Source organism: Sphaeramia orbicularis, unplaced genomic scaffold, assembly GCF_902148855.1.
Source record: "Sphaeramia orbicularis unplaced genomic scaffold, fSphaOr1.1, whole genome shotgun sequence".
NCBI classification, from domain to species: domain Eukaryota; kingdom Metazoa; phylum Chordata; class Actinopteri; order Kurtiformes; family Apogonidae; genus Sphaeramia; species Sphaeramia orbicularis.
In genome coordinates this window covers 245,729-259,595 of record NW_021941580.1, presented here as the reverse complement: position 1 = coordinate 259,595, position 13,867 = coordinate 245,729, and the positions used below count along the sequence as shown (strand labels likewise).

Genomic DNA, 13,867 nt, shown 5'->3' with positions numbered 1-13,867 from the left:
ACCCTAACCCTAACCAGAGGTGAACCTAACCCTAACCTTAACCAGAGGTGAACCTAACCCTAACCAGAGGTGAACCTAACCCTAACCTTAACCAGAGGTGAACCTAACCTTAACCAGAGGTGAACCTAACCCTAACCAGAGGTGAACCTAACCCTAACCTTAACCAGAGGTGAACCTAACCCTAACCAGAGGTGAACGTAACCCTAACCCCAACCCTAACCTTAGCCCTAACCCTAACCTAGTAGTTCAACCCTAACCCTAACCTAAGTGGTTGCCATGGTGATAGAGCTGGGTTTCTTCACAGGGTGTTTGGAGGGAACTTGTTTTTCTTTTGGGGAGGTTTTTCCTTCACTGTGCACAAGTGTACTCTGTGTAATTTGGGTGTTAATTTGTTGTCTCCTCACACATGGACAAATATACTAATGACATATGTGTCTCATTGTCTCATTTCCAGGTGCATCCCAAAGTACCAAGTGTGTCTGAGTGACACCAGCGACACGTCTGACTGTCCGCAGTACAAGTGTGTCGGTCGATTGGCGACCTGCGATAAGAATGGGGAGGAGCCGGCCTGCGATACCGACGGCCACGTCCACCCCAGTCTGTGCCACCTCCAGCAGGTCGGCAAGGTCCTGAACTACATGGGCCAGTGCCAGGTAGGCTGGACTGGGAGGGTAGGATGGGGTAGGGTAGACCAGACAGGTAGAGTAGGGCAGGATAGACCAGACAGGTAGGGTAGGGCACGGTAGACCAGACAGGTAAGGTAGGGTAGACCAGACTGGTAGGGTAGGGCAGGATAGACTGGACTGGTAGGGCAGGATGGGGCAGGGTAGACTGAACAGGCAGGGTAGGGCAGGGTAGACTGGACAGGTAGGGCAGGATGGGATAGGGTAAACCAGACTGGTAGGGCAGGGTAGACTGGACAGGTAGGGTAGACCAGACAGGTAGGGTAGGGCAGGGTAGACTGGACAGGTAGGGTAAAGTAGACCAGACAGGTAGGGTAGGGTCGACTGGACAGGTAGGGCAGGATGGGGTAGGGTAGACCGGACAGGTAGGGTAGGGCAGACTGGACAGGTAGGGCAGGGTAGGGTAGATTGGACAGGTAGGGTAGGGTCGACTGGATGGGTAGGGTAGACCGGACAGGTAGGGCAGGGTAGACTGGACAGATAGGGTAGGGTAGACTGGACAGATAGGGCAGGTTGGGGTAGAGTAGACCAGACAGGTTGGGTAGGGCGGGGTAAACTGGACAGGTAGAGTACACCAGACAGGTAGGGTAGGGCAGGGTAGACTGGACAGGTAGGGTAAAGTAGACCAGACAGGTAGGGTAGGGTCGACTGGACAGGTAGGGTAGGGTAGGGTAGACTGGACAGGTAAGGTACAGTACAATGGACAGGTAGAGTAGGGTAGGACAAATCAGACAGGTGGGGTAGAGAAGGGTAAGGGCAGACTGGACTGGTTAGGCATTGTGTGGTATAGTAGGGTATGGTATGGTTGAGTAGGGTGGGGTAGGGTACAGCAGAGTATGGTAGGGTATGGTAGGATACAGTAAGGTATGGTATGGTAGGGCAGGGCATGGTAGGGTATGGAAGGGCATGGGAGGGTATGGTAGGGTAGACAGCAGGAAGCATCCCATTTACTGTTGAGATTCTAGTCCTGTTTATTGGACTTAGAAGGAAAATGTAACATCCTGAACATGTCTGTGGAACCACAACTGTACCGCAACCATGCATGGAACCGTTAGGGTTAGGGTTAGACACCAGTGACTAGGTTAGGGTTAGACACCAGTGACTAGGTTAGGGTTAGGGTTGGGTCACACTGACCCCCACTTTGGGGACCCCTGTTGTATTAAAGGTGCACCATAAAAACAAATGTATAATTCAGAAGTATGAAAACACCAGTTCTGTCTACAGAATGAAAACTGGTGCAACAGCAGGACTATTAACCCTAACCCTAACTGGTGCACCAACAGCACTCTTCCAGTCGAACCCTGCTCTGCAGATCTCCAGTACTTGTCTGGAAGGTACCGGCCTGTTTTTCTGCTATCAGTGGTGATCATCAGGGCTGTCTGTTTCACCCACTGCCAATGTAAACACAGCGCTGTCCCTCTGCTGAACACCGTTAACCAACATCAGGGCCCACCCTGATGGTGTTCACATAATTGCAGGAGACTTTAACGAGTGTTCCACCAGAGGGGAAAACACTTTAGATCATGTTTAGTCCAACATTAAACACAAACAGCGCCACACCCCTCCCCCACCTCAGCCAATCAGACTGTCCTTCCCTCCTACCCTCCCCAGCCTACACCCCCCTCAGGCGCAGTGCCAGGCCCACCATAAAAACTGTTACAACTTGGCCAGACAACACACTCTCCAAACTGCATGACTGCTTCACAGAGACAGATGTGGGTTAGGGTTAGGGTTAAGACCAGGAGCTGGACACATTGACAGGAACTACACTGGACCACTGTGGAGAAAAACAAACCCTGGAGGACCAGCCAGGTCCGCACACTCCTCAGAGCCCTCGATGCTGCCTTCAGGTCAGGTGACTGACACCTTTACAGGTCTGGGCTAGGGTTAGGGTTAGGCGGACCATAAGAGGAGCGTAGAGGCCCACATGTCCAGCAACAACACACAGGAGGTGTGGCCTCATCACCAACTACAGAGGCTGCGCGACAACAACAGAAGACCTGAGTGCGCCGCTGGCAGAGGAGCTAGACGGCTTCTTTGCTCATGTTGAAACATGGCAACAGCAGCACTCATCAGCCAACATTTACTGTCTGTGCAGTATCATATCATTCTGATCACAATACTGTACACTGGATACTTTGTACTGAATACAGATCTGATTTGAACTGTTTTATCTGAGGATACATTGATTTATTATTGAAATCTATTTTTTTATTGTGTTCTTTTTGTTGTATTTTTGTTTTTTTCTTGGACTTAGTGACCTGTATGTTGTATTTTCTAGTGACTTCTGTGTTGTTTTTGTTGTGAGGCTGATGACGTTCATTTTGTTTTCTGTTTATGTAATTCTACTTTTTCTTTTTCTTTTGTTCAGATCAGGTCTAGTTTTTAAATGTTACTTGCTTGACAGTTTCCACTGTGACTCCAGTCTTCCTCAGAAGCATCATCCTCCAGAGACCACCCAAGGAGGAGGAGGCACGGTCGGCTCGACGGGCTCTGATTGGTCCGTCGAATCAACCAGCTGATAAATGACACGTCAACAGCACGTCGGATGACTGAGGAAGACTGGAGTCACAGTCAAAACTGTCAAACAAGTAACATTTAAAAACTAGACCTGATCTGAACAAAAGAAAAAGTATAATTATTTTTGTTGTATTTTTGTTTTTTTCTTGGACTTACTGGGTTAGGGTTAACCCTAACCCTAGGGTTAACCCTAACCCTAACCCTTCCCTGTATGTTGTATGCTCAGGACGCCTGTAGGACTACCCGTCAGGTTTGCGGCCATAATGGTGAGACCTATGAAACGGTGTGCCATGCCTTCTCAGACCGCGTGGGCGTGGACTACGAGGGCTACTGCCACGCCGTGGGGGCCGTCTCTGACTCTGCCCCTGAATCAGCGTGCAGTTTGATTGACTGTCCGCCTCTGTCGGCTCCTGGCTGCCAGCCCGTCACACCACCCGGTGAGTGACTGATGACAGAACACCACAGACTGGAATAAACCACAGCAGAGTCCAGCTAATGCACATCTGATGGGTCTGCACCGTGACCCCTGATCTCTGACCCCTGACCTCTGACCTCTGTTTTCCAGGGGCCTGCTGTCCAGTCTGTGCCAGCATGCTGCAGATCCTCTGGAACAAAGAGCAGATGAACACATTCTCAAAGGTAGAAGCCCCTCCCCCTTTGTTTTCAGTATAGAGGGTCTGCAGGTGACGCCACCGATAGCGGAAGTCACGGCGGTTCCGCCCACTGAGTGTCAGAAAGAGGGAGATGAGTGACAGCGTTGGCTTCAATCCTGTCTAAACTGAAGAACAATATTGAATCGAAAATGGGGCAGAGCTGTTGTGAGATTGATTGTATTTTCAGGTTCTTAAAGCAGTGGGAGCTATCGTTTTACAGACACTGAAAGACAAAGAAAAGAGAAGGAGATGGATCCACAAATCCAGGAAACCAAACCTAGATCTGTGGATCCTGTTTGGTGTCAGCTAACATTCACTGATGCTGTATTTTTGGGTCCAATCAGACCTGAAATGACCCATTGTTTTGGCTAACGTTCCTTCTTAGTGCAGCTCTAGGTTTCATGATCAGATCTTTCATGGTTTTTGTCTTCATTTTGTGATTCTGAACCTTGTGCTCCTACATGATTAGTAAACTAACTGAAACTGAGGCCAACCTAGTTTTACAAATACGGAGGAACTGGAGAATAAAGCTACAACAGAGTATTAGGACCACAGAAGAAAAGAAAAACACTGGGCACTACCAGAAGAAAGTCAGAAAATATGGAGATAAGACCTGGAATTTTATGAGAATAAAGTCGAATACAAAAAGAATCACAACGTTCTGAGAAAAAAGTCGTAGTTATAAAAAAAACTCATAACTGAACAAAAATGTCATTCGTTTATGAGATTAAAGTCATCATATTCCAACAATAAAGCCATAATAGTAGCAGAATGTGTTAATTTAAAAGCAGGAAGTGTAAATTTGCTGACCCTGTTCCTAACCCTAACCCTGACCCAGTTCCTAACCTTGTTCCTAACCCTGACCCAGTTCCTAACCCTGACCCTGTTCCGAACCCTAACCCTGTTCCTAACCCTAACCCTGTTCCTAACCCTGACCCAGGTCCTAACCCTAACCCAGTTCCTTTCCCTAACCCTGTTCCTAACCCTAACCCTGACCCAGTTCCTAACCTTGTTCCTAACCCTGACCCAGTTCCTTTCCCTAACCCTAACCCTAACCCTGACCCAGTTCCTAACCCTAACCCTGTTCCTAACCCTGACCCAGTTCCTAACTCTAACTTTGTTCCTAACCCTAACCCTGACCCAGTTCCTAACCCTAACCCTGTTCCTAACTCTACCCGTTTCTAACCCTATCCTTGTTCCTAACCCTGACCCTGTTCCTAACTCTAACCCTGTTCCTAACCCTAACCCTGTTCCTAACCCTAACCCTGTTCCTAACCCTAACCCTCTTCCTAACCCTGTTCCTAACCCTAACCCTCTTCCTAACCCTAACCCTCTTCCTAACCCTGTTCCTAACCCTAACCCTGGTGCTGGTTCATTGATAGACAGGACTTTCAGATAATAACTGATGGTGTTTTTATTTCAAGTGTAATGAGAAGAATCTAAACTGTTAGTGATAAACTAAAGGGGTGTCCACTTTTCACTCATCTGTCCTCATTTGTCTTCCTCTTTTGTCTGTGTCTGTCTTCATTTGTCTTCATCTGTCTTTGTCCTCATGTGTCTTCATGTTTCTAACTCAGTTGAACAGAAACCAGCCGGTGACGGTCCATGACGTCCTTCGTCTCCTTCGTCTTCATGTGTCGGTTCCTCAGTGCGACGTGTTCGGTTACCTGAGCATCGACCACGAACTGGTGGTTCTGATCAGCCCAGTGGACCAGAACCCCACCCCTCTGCAGGTAACACACACTAAAATACACTACCTGTCCAAAGTTTTGGAACACCTCAGTTTGTTCCAGTTTTGTCTGTAAATTCCATCAGTTCCATTCCAGTGAACAGCTGTAAATGGTACAAAGGTCAGAGTGAACTGACAGAGGAAAAAAAAAAGGTAAGGTTAAACAAAACTGAAAAATAATGTCCATTTCAGAATTATACAAAAAGGTGAACAAGAAATGGGTTAACAACTGAAAGCAGTTCTGCAGCAATGGAGGTTGATCAAGTCTGGAAAGTTGGTGGTTCGATTCCTGCAGGTGTCCCAACGTTTGTGAATTCCTTCCACCCCCTGTGTCTGCAGAACAGGAGTGTGGAACACACTGTGGTACCAGACCCATGGAGCAGTACTGGAACAGGACTGGACTGAAGAAAGGAGTGTGGTACTGTAAAAATGGAAAAGAGAAAAAGGAATGAACCAGAGAAGAGAGACAGAGCATCAGAAGAGGGAAAAATGGAGGTGTGTCCTCCAGAGAAATGTCCAAGAAAGTCCAGGTGTCAGTCAGTCCAGTTTCCTTCAGCATCCAAAGGCACTGAAACTGGACTGGAAATGCAGACAGAAGAGGTCTGGAAGAAGCACAGACACAACAGAAGAAGAAGAAGAGTTTAGGACAGAAAACAGCTGGAGTGAGAGGAGACTGACAGGACAACAGCTGAAAGAAGAGAGAAGAGAGAGGAGGAGGAAGAGAGGAGGTCATAGAGGAGGAGGAGAGGAGACTGACAGGACAACAGCTGAAAGAAGAGAGAAGAGAGAAGAGAGAGGAGGAGGAAGAGAGGAGGTCATAGAGGAGGAGGAGAGGAGACTGACAGGACAACAGCTGAAAGAAGAGAGAAGAGAGAGGAGGAGGAAGAGAGGAGGTCATAGAGGAGGAGGAGAGGAGACTGACAGGACAACAGCTGAAAGAAGAGAGAAGAGAGAGGAGGAGGAAGAAAGGAAGAGTTTACACTGAACAGACTGAACAGATGAGTTGACACTGAACAGACTGAACAGTTGCAGGTTTGATGGGTCCAGTTGCAGCTGAAAGCCATTGGTGAGACTTCAGAATCAGAAAAAGAGGCTTGACTGGGCCATGAAACAGCGTCAGTGGACTACTGAAGACTGGAAGAAGGGCTTATCAAGGTCAAGGTCAAGGTTACTTTATTTATACCCGTAGGTAGATTTGTTTTGCAGTCTAGGTGATTGCCTTGGCATTACAACAACACTTACATTGAACATGCAAGACAGGCACTTGATCATGCTTACAGACAGGACAAAAAGACAGGACAAAACAAAAAACAAAGCAAAACATTCATTCATTCATTCATTTTCTGAACCCGCTTTATCCTCACTAGGGTCACGGGGGTCGCTTGGAGCCTATCCCAGCTACATAGGGGCGAAGGCGGGGTACACCCTGGACAAGTCGCCAGTTCATCGCAGCAAAGCAAAACAAAAAAAACAAAAAAAAAACAAAAAAAACTGACTGATGGACTAATCAAACCTGTTTTTCCCTCAAGCACCGGGAGGTAGTCGGCCTGTGCAAAAAGGGAGAGGAGGAGTTGGCCTCAGGGAGAGCAATCCACCCTGGAACAAGGCAACTCCAGTCCAGTGACGGGGCCTTGTGGTCGAGGAGGTGCGTCAGCAAGAGCAGGCTGAAGGGTGCGCAAAGGCTGTGTCACAAGGGTTAATGTTAGGATTAGGGTTAGGGCTAGGGTTAGTGTTAGGGTTAGGACAGTGGATGCATTTGGAAGAGGTTGAGAAGCGTAAGATCTCTTGGAAGGAGCTATGGGACATGGAAGCATTTCCATCACACTTCATTATACGTGCCACCTATGATGTCCTACCATCTCCTCAGAATCTTAGACCCTACATGCCCCCTCTGTCCATCTCCTCAGAATCTTAGACCCTACATGCCCCCTCTGCCCATCTCCAGCTAACCTGAAGCACATCTTGGTTGGCTGCAAGACGAGCCTGACACAAGGCCAATACACTTGGCACCACAAGCAGGTGTTGAAGTGTCTGGCAGCTACGCTGGAGAGTAGACGGAGGTTTGTCAATGCCCTCCCTCCAGCGTCCTCCCATTCTTCTTCGGGGCATTTTGTCCACGAATGGGAGAAACCAACTAAGGCCCACACACCAACTTTAGAGGCTGGCCAGTTGGGTGCAGCACCAGACTGGAAACTCCAAGCCGACCTTGAGCAGAGGCTCTGTTTTCCAATAGAGATCGCCGCCACCAACCTCAGATCTGACCTTGTTCTCTGGTCCCTTTCACTACAAACCGTCTACATCATAGAGCTCACAGTGCTCTGGGAGGATGCTGTGGGCGGGGCCTATGAGCGCAAGAGGAGTAGGTATGCTGAGCTAGCAGCTGAAGCTAAACAATGGGGCTGGAAAGCCACAGTTTGCCCTGTACAAGTTGGCTGCAGAGGATTTGTAGGTCAGTCAACTCCACGGCTCCTCAAAGCCATGGGAACCAGAGGCCAAGCCCATCGCCAAGCCATCCAAGCTCTGTCTGGAGCTGCAGAGAGGGCCAGCCAGTGGCAGTGGATCAGGAGGAGAGACAACACCTGCTGCTGGTGTTAGGGAAACAGGAGGCGAAAGGGGCTGAGGTGGAGGGGGGCACACCTGGGACGCCAGATGTCGCTGTTGAGTCCTCTGGAGGTGTTGTGGGCCTCATCAATGAAACACCTACGAAGGAGGATGCCCACCTGACCACCCCAGTGAAATCCTTGGCTCCTTCAGCCACCCAAAGCCTAAACATCAACAGGTGCCTCACACCTCCAGAAAAAGGTTTGAGTCATCTAGTCCTGAAATGGTCTGCAGCCAGGCACAGGTGCAGGCACAGGCGCAAGGAGGAGGACAGCCCTGCCATGGGTTAGGGTTAGAGTCCACTGCACTCTGGATCTACAGCATCTCATCCTGGGTTTTCTAAATCTCTTGTACTTACACTCTTGTGTGTGTATTTCAGATGGATGCATGCAGTATTTGTACTCTATTACTTATACTCTATTACTGTGTATTTCAGATGGAGACGTGCAGTATTTGTAGTCTTGTACTTATACTGTAATACTGTGTATTTCAGATGAAGGCTTGCAGTATTTGCACTCTAGTACTAATACTCTTGTTGATGTATTTCAGATGGATGCATGTAGTATTTGTACTCTAGTACTTATACTCTATTACTGTGTATTTCAGATGGAGGCGTGCAGTATTTGCACTCTAGTACTAATACTCTTGTTGATGTATTTCAGATGGATGCATGTAGTATTTGTACTCTAGTACTTATACTCTGTTACTGTGTATTTCAGATGGAGGCGTGCAGTATTTGTACTCTTTTACTTATACTCTGTTTATGTGTATTTCAGATGAAGGCGTGCAGTATTTGTACTCTATTACTTATACTCTATTACTGTGTATTTCAGATGGAGGCATGTAGTATTTATACTCTTGTACTTATACTCGTGTTTGTATTTCAGATGGATGCATGCAGTATTTGTACTCTTGTACTTATACTCTGTTTATGTGCATTTCAGATGAAGGCATGCAGTGTTTGTACTCTAGTACTTATACTCTATTACTGTGTATTTCAGATGGAGGTGTGCAGTATTTGTACTCTTTTACTTATACTCTGTTTATGTGTATTTCAGATGAAGGCGTGCAGTATTTGTACTCTATTACTTATACTCTATTACTGTGTATTTCAGATGGAGGCATGCAGTATTTGTACTCTTGTACTTATACTCATGTTTGTATTTCAGATGGATGCATGCAGTATTTGTACTCTTGTACTTATACTTGTGTGCGTATTTCAGATGGATGCATGCAGTATTTGTACTCTTTTACCTATATTCTGTTTATGTGCATTTCAGATGAAGGCATGCAGTGTTTGTACTCTAGTACTTATACTCTATTACTGTGTATTTCAGATGGAGGCGTGCAGTAAAGAGGCGGAGAAGATCTCCTCCCTCATAAACCACTCCTCCCCCACCCTGGTGTCCCACGTCCCCCTCTCTGCCTTCCTCACCTCTCAGATCCACATCTCCTCCATCCAGTCGTCGGGGGGTGCTGCGCCCTCAGCTGTGCCCCCCCCCACCCTGAGCCTCCTCCTGGGCCTCTTCACTGCTGCAGCCCCCGCCCTCTGCCTCCAGTAAGTTCTTATTACGCCCCCCCCAGCTCTCTTTATGAAGTATTCCAAAGCAGCCCCCATCCTCCTCCTGGGGGGGTCCAGTGTCCTGGGGCGGGGGGGTGCAGTGTCCTGAGGGGTCCAGTGTCCTGGGAGGTCCAGTGTCCTGGGGGGGGGGGGGGGGGTCCAGTATACTCGTGGGATCCATTGTCCCGGGGGGGGGGGGTGTCCCAGAGTCCAGTATTCAGACACTGTGGTCGTGCCTTTCACACGGACTCACCTGCATTTGAACCAATCAGAGGAAGGAAAAGCATTTACATTAATGAGTGGGCGGGTTTATTGAGTGGGTGGGTTTGATATTATACATACTGTATACACATGTGAAGTGCATCTGGACCCAGAGTTAAACCTCCAACCTCAGCAGTTTTAGTGCCTTGCTCATGAACAGAACCAGCTCACATCAGACTGAGCCAAAGGCCTTCAGTCCAATCACCTTAGAACCATCTGAGCTGGGTTAGGGTTAGGCTTTAGTCCAGTCCAGGGTTAGGGTTGATCCTGATGGGTTAGGGTAGGGGTTAACTGATGAGTTAGGGTAGCCCGAGCAGTTGTGGAGGCAAAAACTGGGGTCTGGGTGGAATTTGGGGAGGCCATGGAGGAGGACTCTCGGTCGGCCTCGATCAAATTCTGTCAAACCGTCCGGCGCCTCAGGAGGGGAAAGCAGTGCACCACCAACACTGTTTCCAGTGGAAGTGGGTGGAGCTAACCTCGACTGGGGATGTGGTTGGACAGTGTAAGGAATACTTGGAGGATCTCCTCAATCCCACTGTCACGTCTTCCATGGAGGAAGCAGAGGCTGAGGTCTCAGAAGTGGACTGGTCCGTCACCCAAGCTGAAGTCACCAAGGTGGTTGGACAGCTCCTCGGTGGCAGAGCACTGGGGGTGGATGAGGTTCGCCCTGAGTACCTTAAGTCTCTGGATGTGCAGGGACTGTCTTGGTTGACACGTCTCTGCAACATCGTGTGGCAGTCGGGGACAGTACCTCTGGATTGGCAGACTGGGGTGGTGGTCCCCCTTTTTTAGAAGGGGGACCGGAGAATGTGCTCCAACCACAGGGGGATCCCACTCCTCAGCCTTCCGGGGAAAGTCTATTCCAGGTACTGGAGTGGAGGAACCTCGCATCCAGGAGGAACAATACAGGTCTCGTCCCGGTTGCGGAACACTGGACCAGCTCTATACTCTCCATCGGGTGCTCCAGGGTTCATGGGAGTTCGCCCCACTGGTCTGCATGTGTTTTGTGGATTTGGAGAAGGCGTTTGACTGTGTCCCTCATGGTATCCTGTGGGGGGTGCTTCAGGAGTATGGGGTCCGGGGCCCTTTGCTAAGGGCAGTCCGGTCCTTGTATGACCGAAGCAGGAGCCTGGTTCTCATTGCTGGCAGTAAGTCAGACCTCTTCCAGGTGCATGTGGGACTCCGGCAGGGCTGCCCTTTGGCACCGGTTCTGTTCATAATTTTTTTGGACAGAATTTCTAGGCGCAGCCAGGGGCCGGAGGGGGTCCGGTTTGAGGACCGCAGGATTTCATCTCAGCTTTTTGCAGATGACGTTGTCCTGTTGGCCTCATCAGACCTGGACCTTCAGCGTGACCTGGGGCAGTTTGGAGTGGGATGAGGATCAGCACCTCCAAATCCGAGGCCATGGTTCTGGACCAGATAAAGGTGGTCTGCCCTCTCTGGGTCGGTAGAGAGTCTTTGCCCCAAGTGGAGGAGTTCCAGTATGTGGGTCTGGTTCACAGTGAGGGAAGGATGGAGGTTCAGACTGACAGGTGGGTGGGTGGAGGTTCAGATTGACAGGTGGATGGGTGGAGGTTCAGATTGACAGGTGGGTGGGTGCAGTGTCTGCAGTGCTTGTATGGGTCTGTTGTGGTTCAGAAGGAGCTGAGCCCAAAGGAGAAGCTCTGGATTTACCCTCAGTCTACGTTCAGACCCTCACCTGTGGTCATGAGCTGTGGGTCAGGACCCAAAGGACCAGATCCAGGACCCAAAGGACCAGATCCAGGATACCAGTGGTCTAAATGAGTTTCCTCTGTAGGGTGTGTGGGTCCATCCTTAGGGATAGGGGGAGGAGCTCAGAGTAGAACCACTGCTCCTCCACATCCAGAGGAACCAGCTGAGGTGGATCAGACATCTGGTTCAGATCCTCCTGGACTCCTCCCTGGGGAGGTGTTCTGGGCATGTCCCACTGGGAGGAGACCTTGGGGAAGACCTGGGGCACATTGGGGAGACTATGTCAGTGGACTGGGAACGCCTCAGGGTCCCCCCGGAAGAGCTGGAGGAGGAGTCTGAGAGGGAAGTCTGGGCATCCCCGCTTAGACTGTTACCCCCGCGACCCGGCCCCAGATAAGAGGAAGAGAATGGATGGATGGGTTAGGTTGGGGTTAACTCATGGGTTAGGGCTTTTCCTCCAAACTTTCCTCTGACACTTTTTTTGATGTGGTTTTCAAATGGAAAACAGAAGAAACCTTAGTGTTCGGCAAATTCTGAGTCCAGGTCCAATGTACGACAGCTACGGTGTCATGGGAGGGGACATGGTCCACCCAGGGACATGGTAGGGGACATGGGGACATGGTTCACCCAGGGACATGGTAGTGGACATGGGGACATGGTCCACCCAGGACTATGATGACTGTGGGTCCTACAGTGGACAGAGTTCTGATGTGGTCCAGGTGGACTTGAGTCTGTCCACTTCTGGATCTAAAGCTTTAATCCAGTTTTAAAGGAGACTGTTGTTGTCCACACTGGGCTGAACCAGGTTTATGTCCCCTTTAAAGTTGGACACTTTAACATGGACACCCACGGGGACTGACCCAGGTCTGGATCCAGCCTCATGTGAAGGAACAGCAGGTTTGGGTGTCCCACATAAGCCCCGAGGTTTATAAAGAAACCCTGGAATGAAAAGGCGATAAGGACAGATGGTTAACTGGACCAATTTGATGTGGGACTGTCCCCAAACAGTCCAAGGGTTAGGGTTAGGGTTCCTGTCCACAACAGTCCAGTGTCCACAAGAGCCAAAGAACATGTGACTGCCGTTGTCATGACAACGAAGGAGGCCTCTAAACACACCCTTTAGAATAGAGAGGATGTCCCCATCAGTCCCTTAGAGAGGATGTCCCCATCAGCCTGTTAGAAAGGACAGCCCCTTAGAAAGGACATCCCCATCAGCCCCTTAGAAAAGATGTCCCCATCAGCTCTTTAGGGTGGACATCCCCATCAGCCCCTTAGAGAGGATGTTCCCACCAGCCCCTTAGGGAGGATGTCCCCTTAGAGGACATCGCCACATTGACATTTGTCCATGAGACAACAGAAGACAATCCCGTCCCTTCATCTGAGGCCAGTAGCTCCAACAGAGCGTCAAAGGGACACTTCCTGTCTGCACGGACCAATCAGAAGCCATGTTATCACAAAAGGACAATCACACAGTCACTACCCACAATGCTTTTGGGTAGAGGACCGTATGCACAGACTTACATAAAGTATTAATGAAAAAAATGAAGTATTAATGAAAAAAATGAAGTATTAATGCAAATGCAATCACTTTATATTTGTTGACAAATGTTTCTATATTTGATATGTATCTGATTATGAACCAAGACAATGATCACCTTTGTGCCATGTTTTCAAATCCATGTTATTCTTTTATGCAAGACGATTAGGACCTGTTTTTATTCTGACCTGTTTTTACTGTGTTTTTTGGTGTTTTTCTTGGAATGTACCCCAGTGTGAGTTTGTTTGTGTGTTGGTCTATCTGCCATTACAGTATTATTGTGTCCAGTCTGTAACAGTATTATTGTGCTTTGGCAGCTCTGTAGCAGGGAACCGTCACCATCATCGTCATCATTATTATTATCATTATTATTATTATTATTTTTATTATTATTATTATCGTTATTATTATCGTTATTATTATTGTTCTTTGTATTAGTATTTGGATCTTGTGTTTGCGTCCTTTGAAGTCAACAGATTTTGTTCATTTGTTGTTTCTGTTCAAACTCAGCTGAAGTCAAACCCCTGTCATGTGAGTTTTCTGTTTCTGATTCCTTTGATTGAATATGTGAAGTCACATGACTGACACTGACTGTGTGTGTATGTATGT

The 13,867-nt window shown here is 48.6% G+C and overlaps 1 protein-coding gene across 1 annotated transcript in view; it reads left to right on the top strand.

Moving 5' to 3' along the window:
- reck (reversion-inducing-cysteine-rich protein with kazal motifs) overlaps positions 1-9,885 on the top strand; it is a 65,098-nt gene extending 55,213 nt beyond the window's left edge. The window contains exons 17-21 of the mRNA XM_030129999.1: positions 455-653; positions 3,430-3,640; positions 3,769-3,842; positions 5,434-5,589; positions 9,524-9,885. Of these exons, the coding sequence (XP_029985859.1) occupies positions 455-653; positions 3,430-3,640; positions 3,769-3,842; positions 5,434-5,589; positions 9,524-9,748 (865 nt within the window). The 3' untranslated portion in view covers positions 9,749-9,885. The remainder of the gene's footprint in view (positions 1-454; positions 654-3,429; positions 3,641-3,768; positions 3,843-5,433; positions 5,590-9,523) is intronic.
- The last annotated feature ends 3,982 nt before the right edge of the window (positions 9,886-13,867 follow it).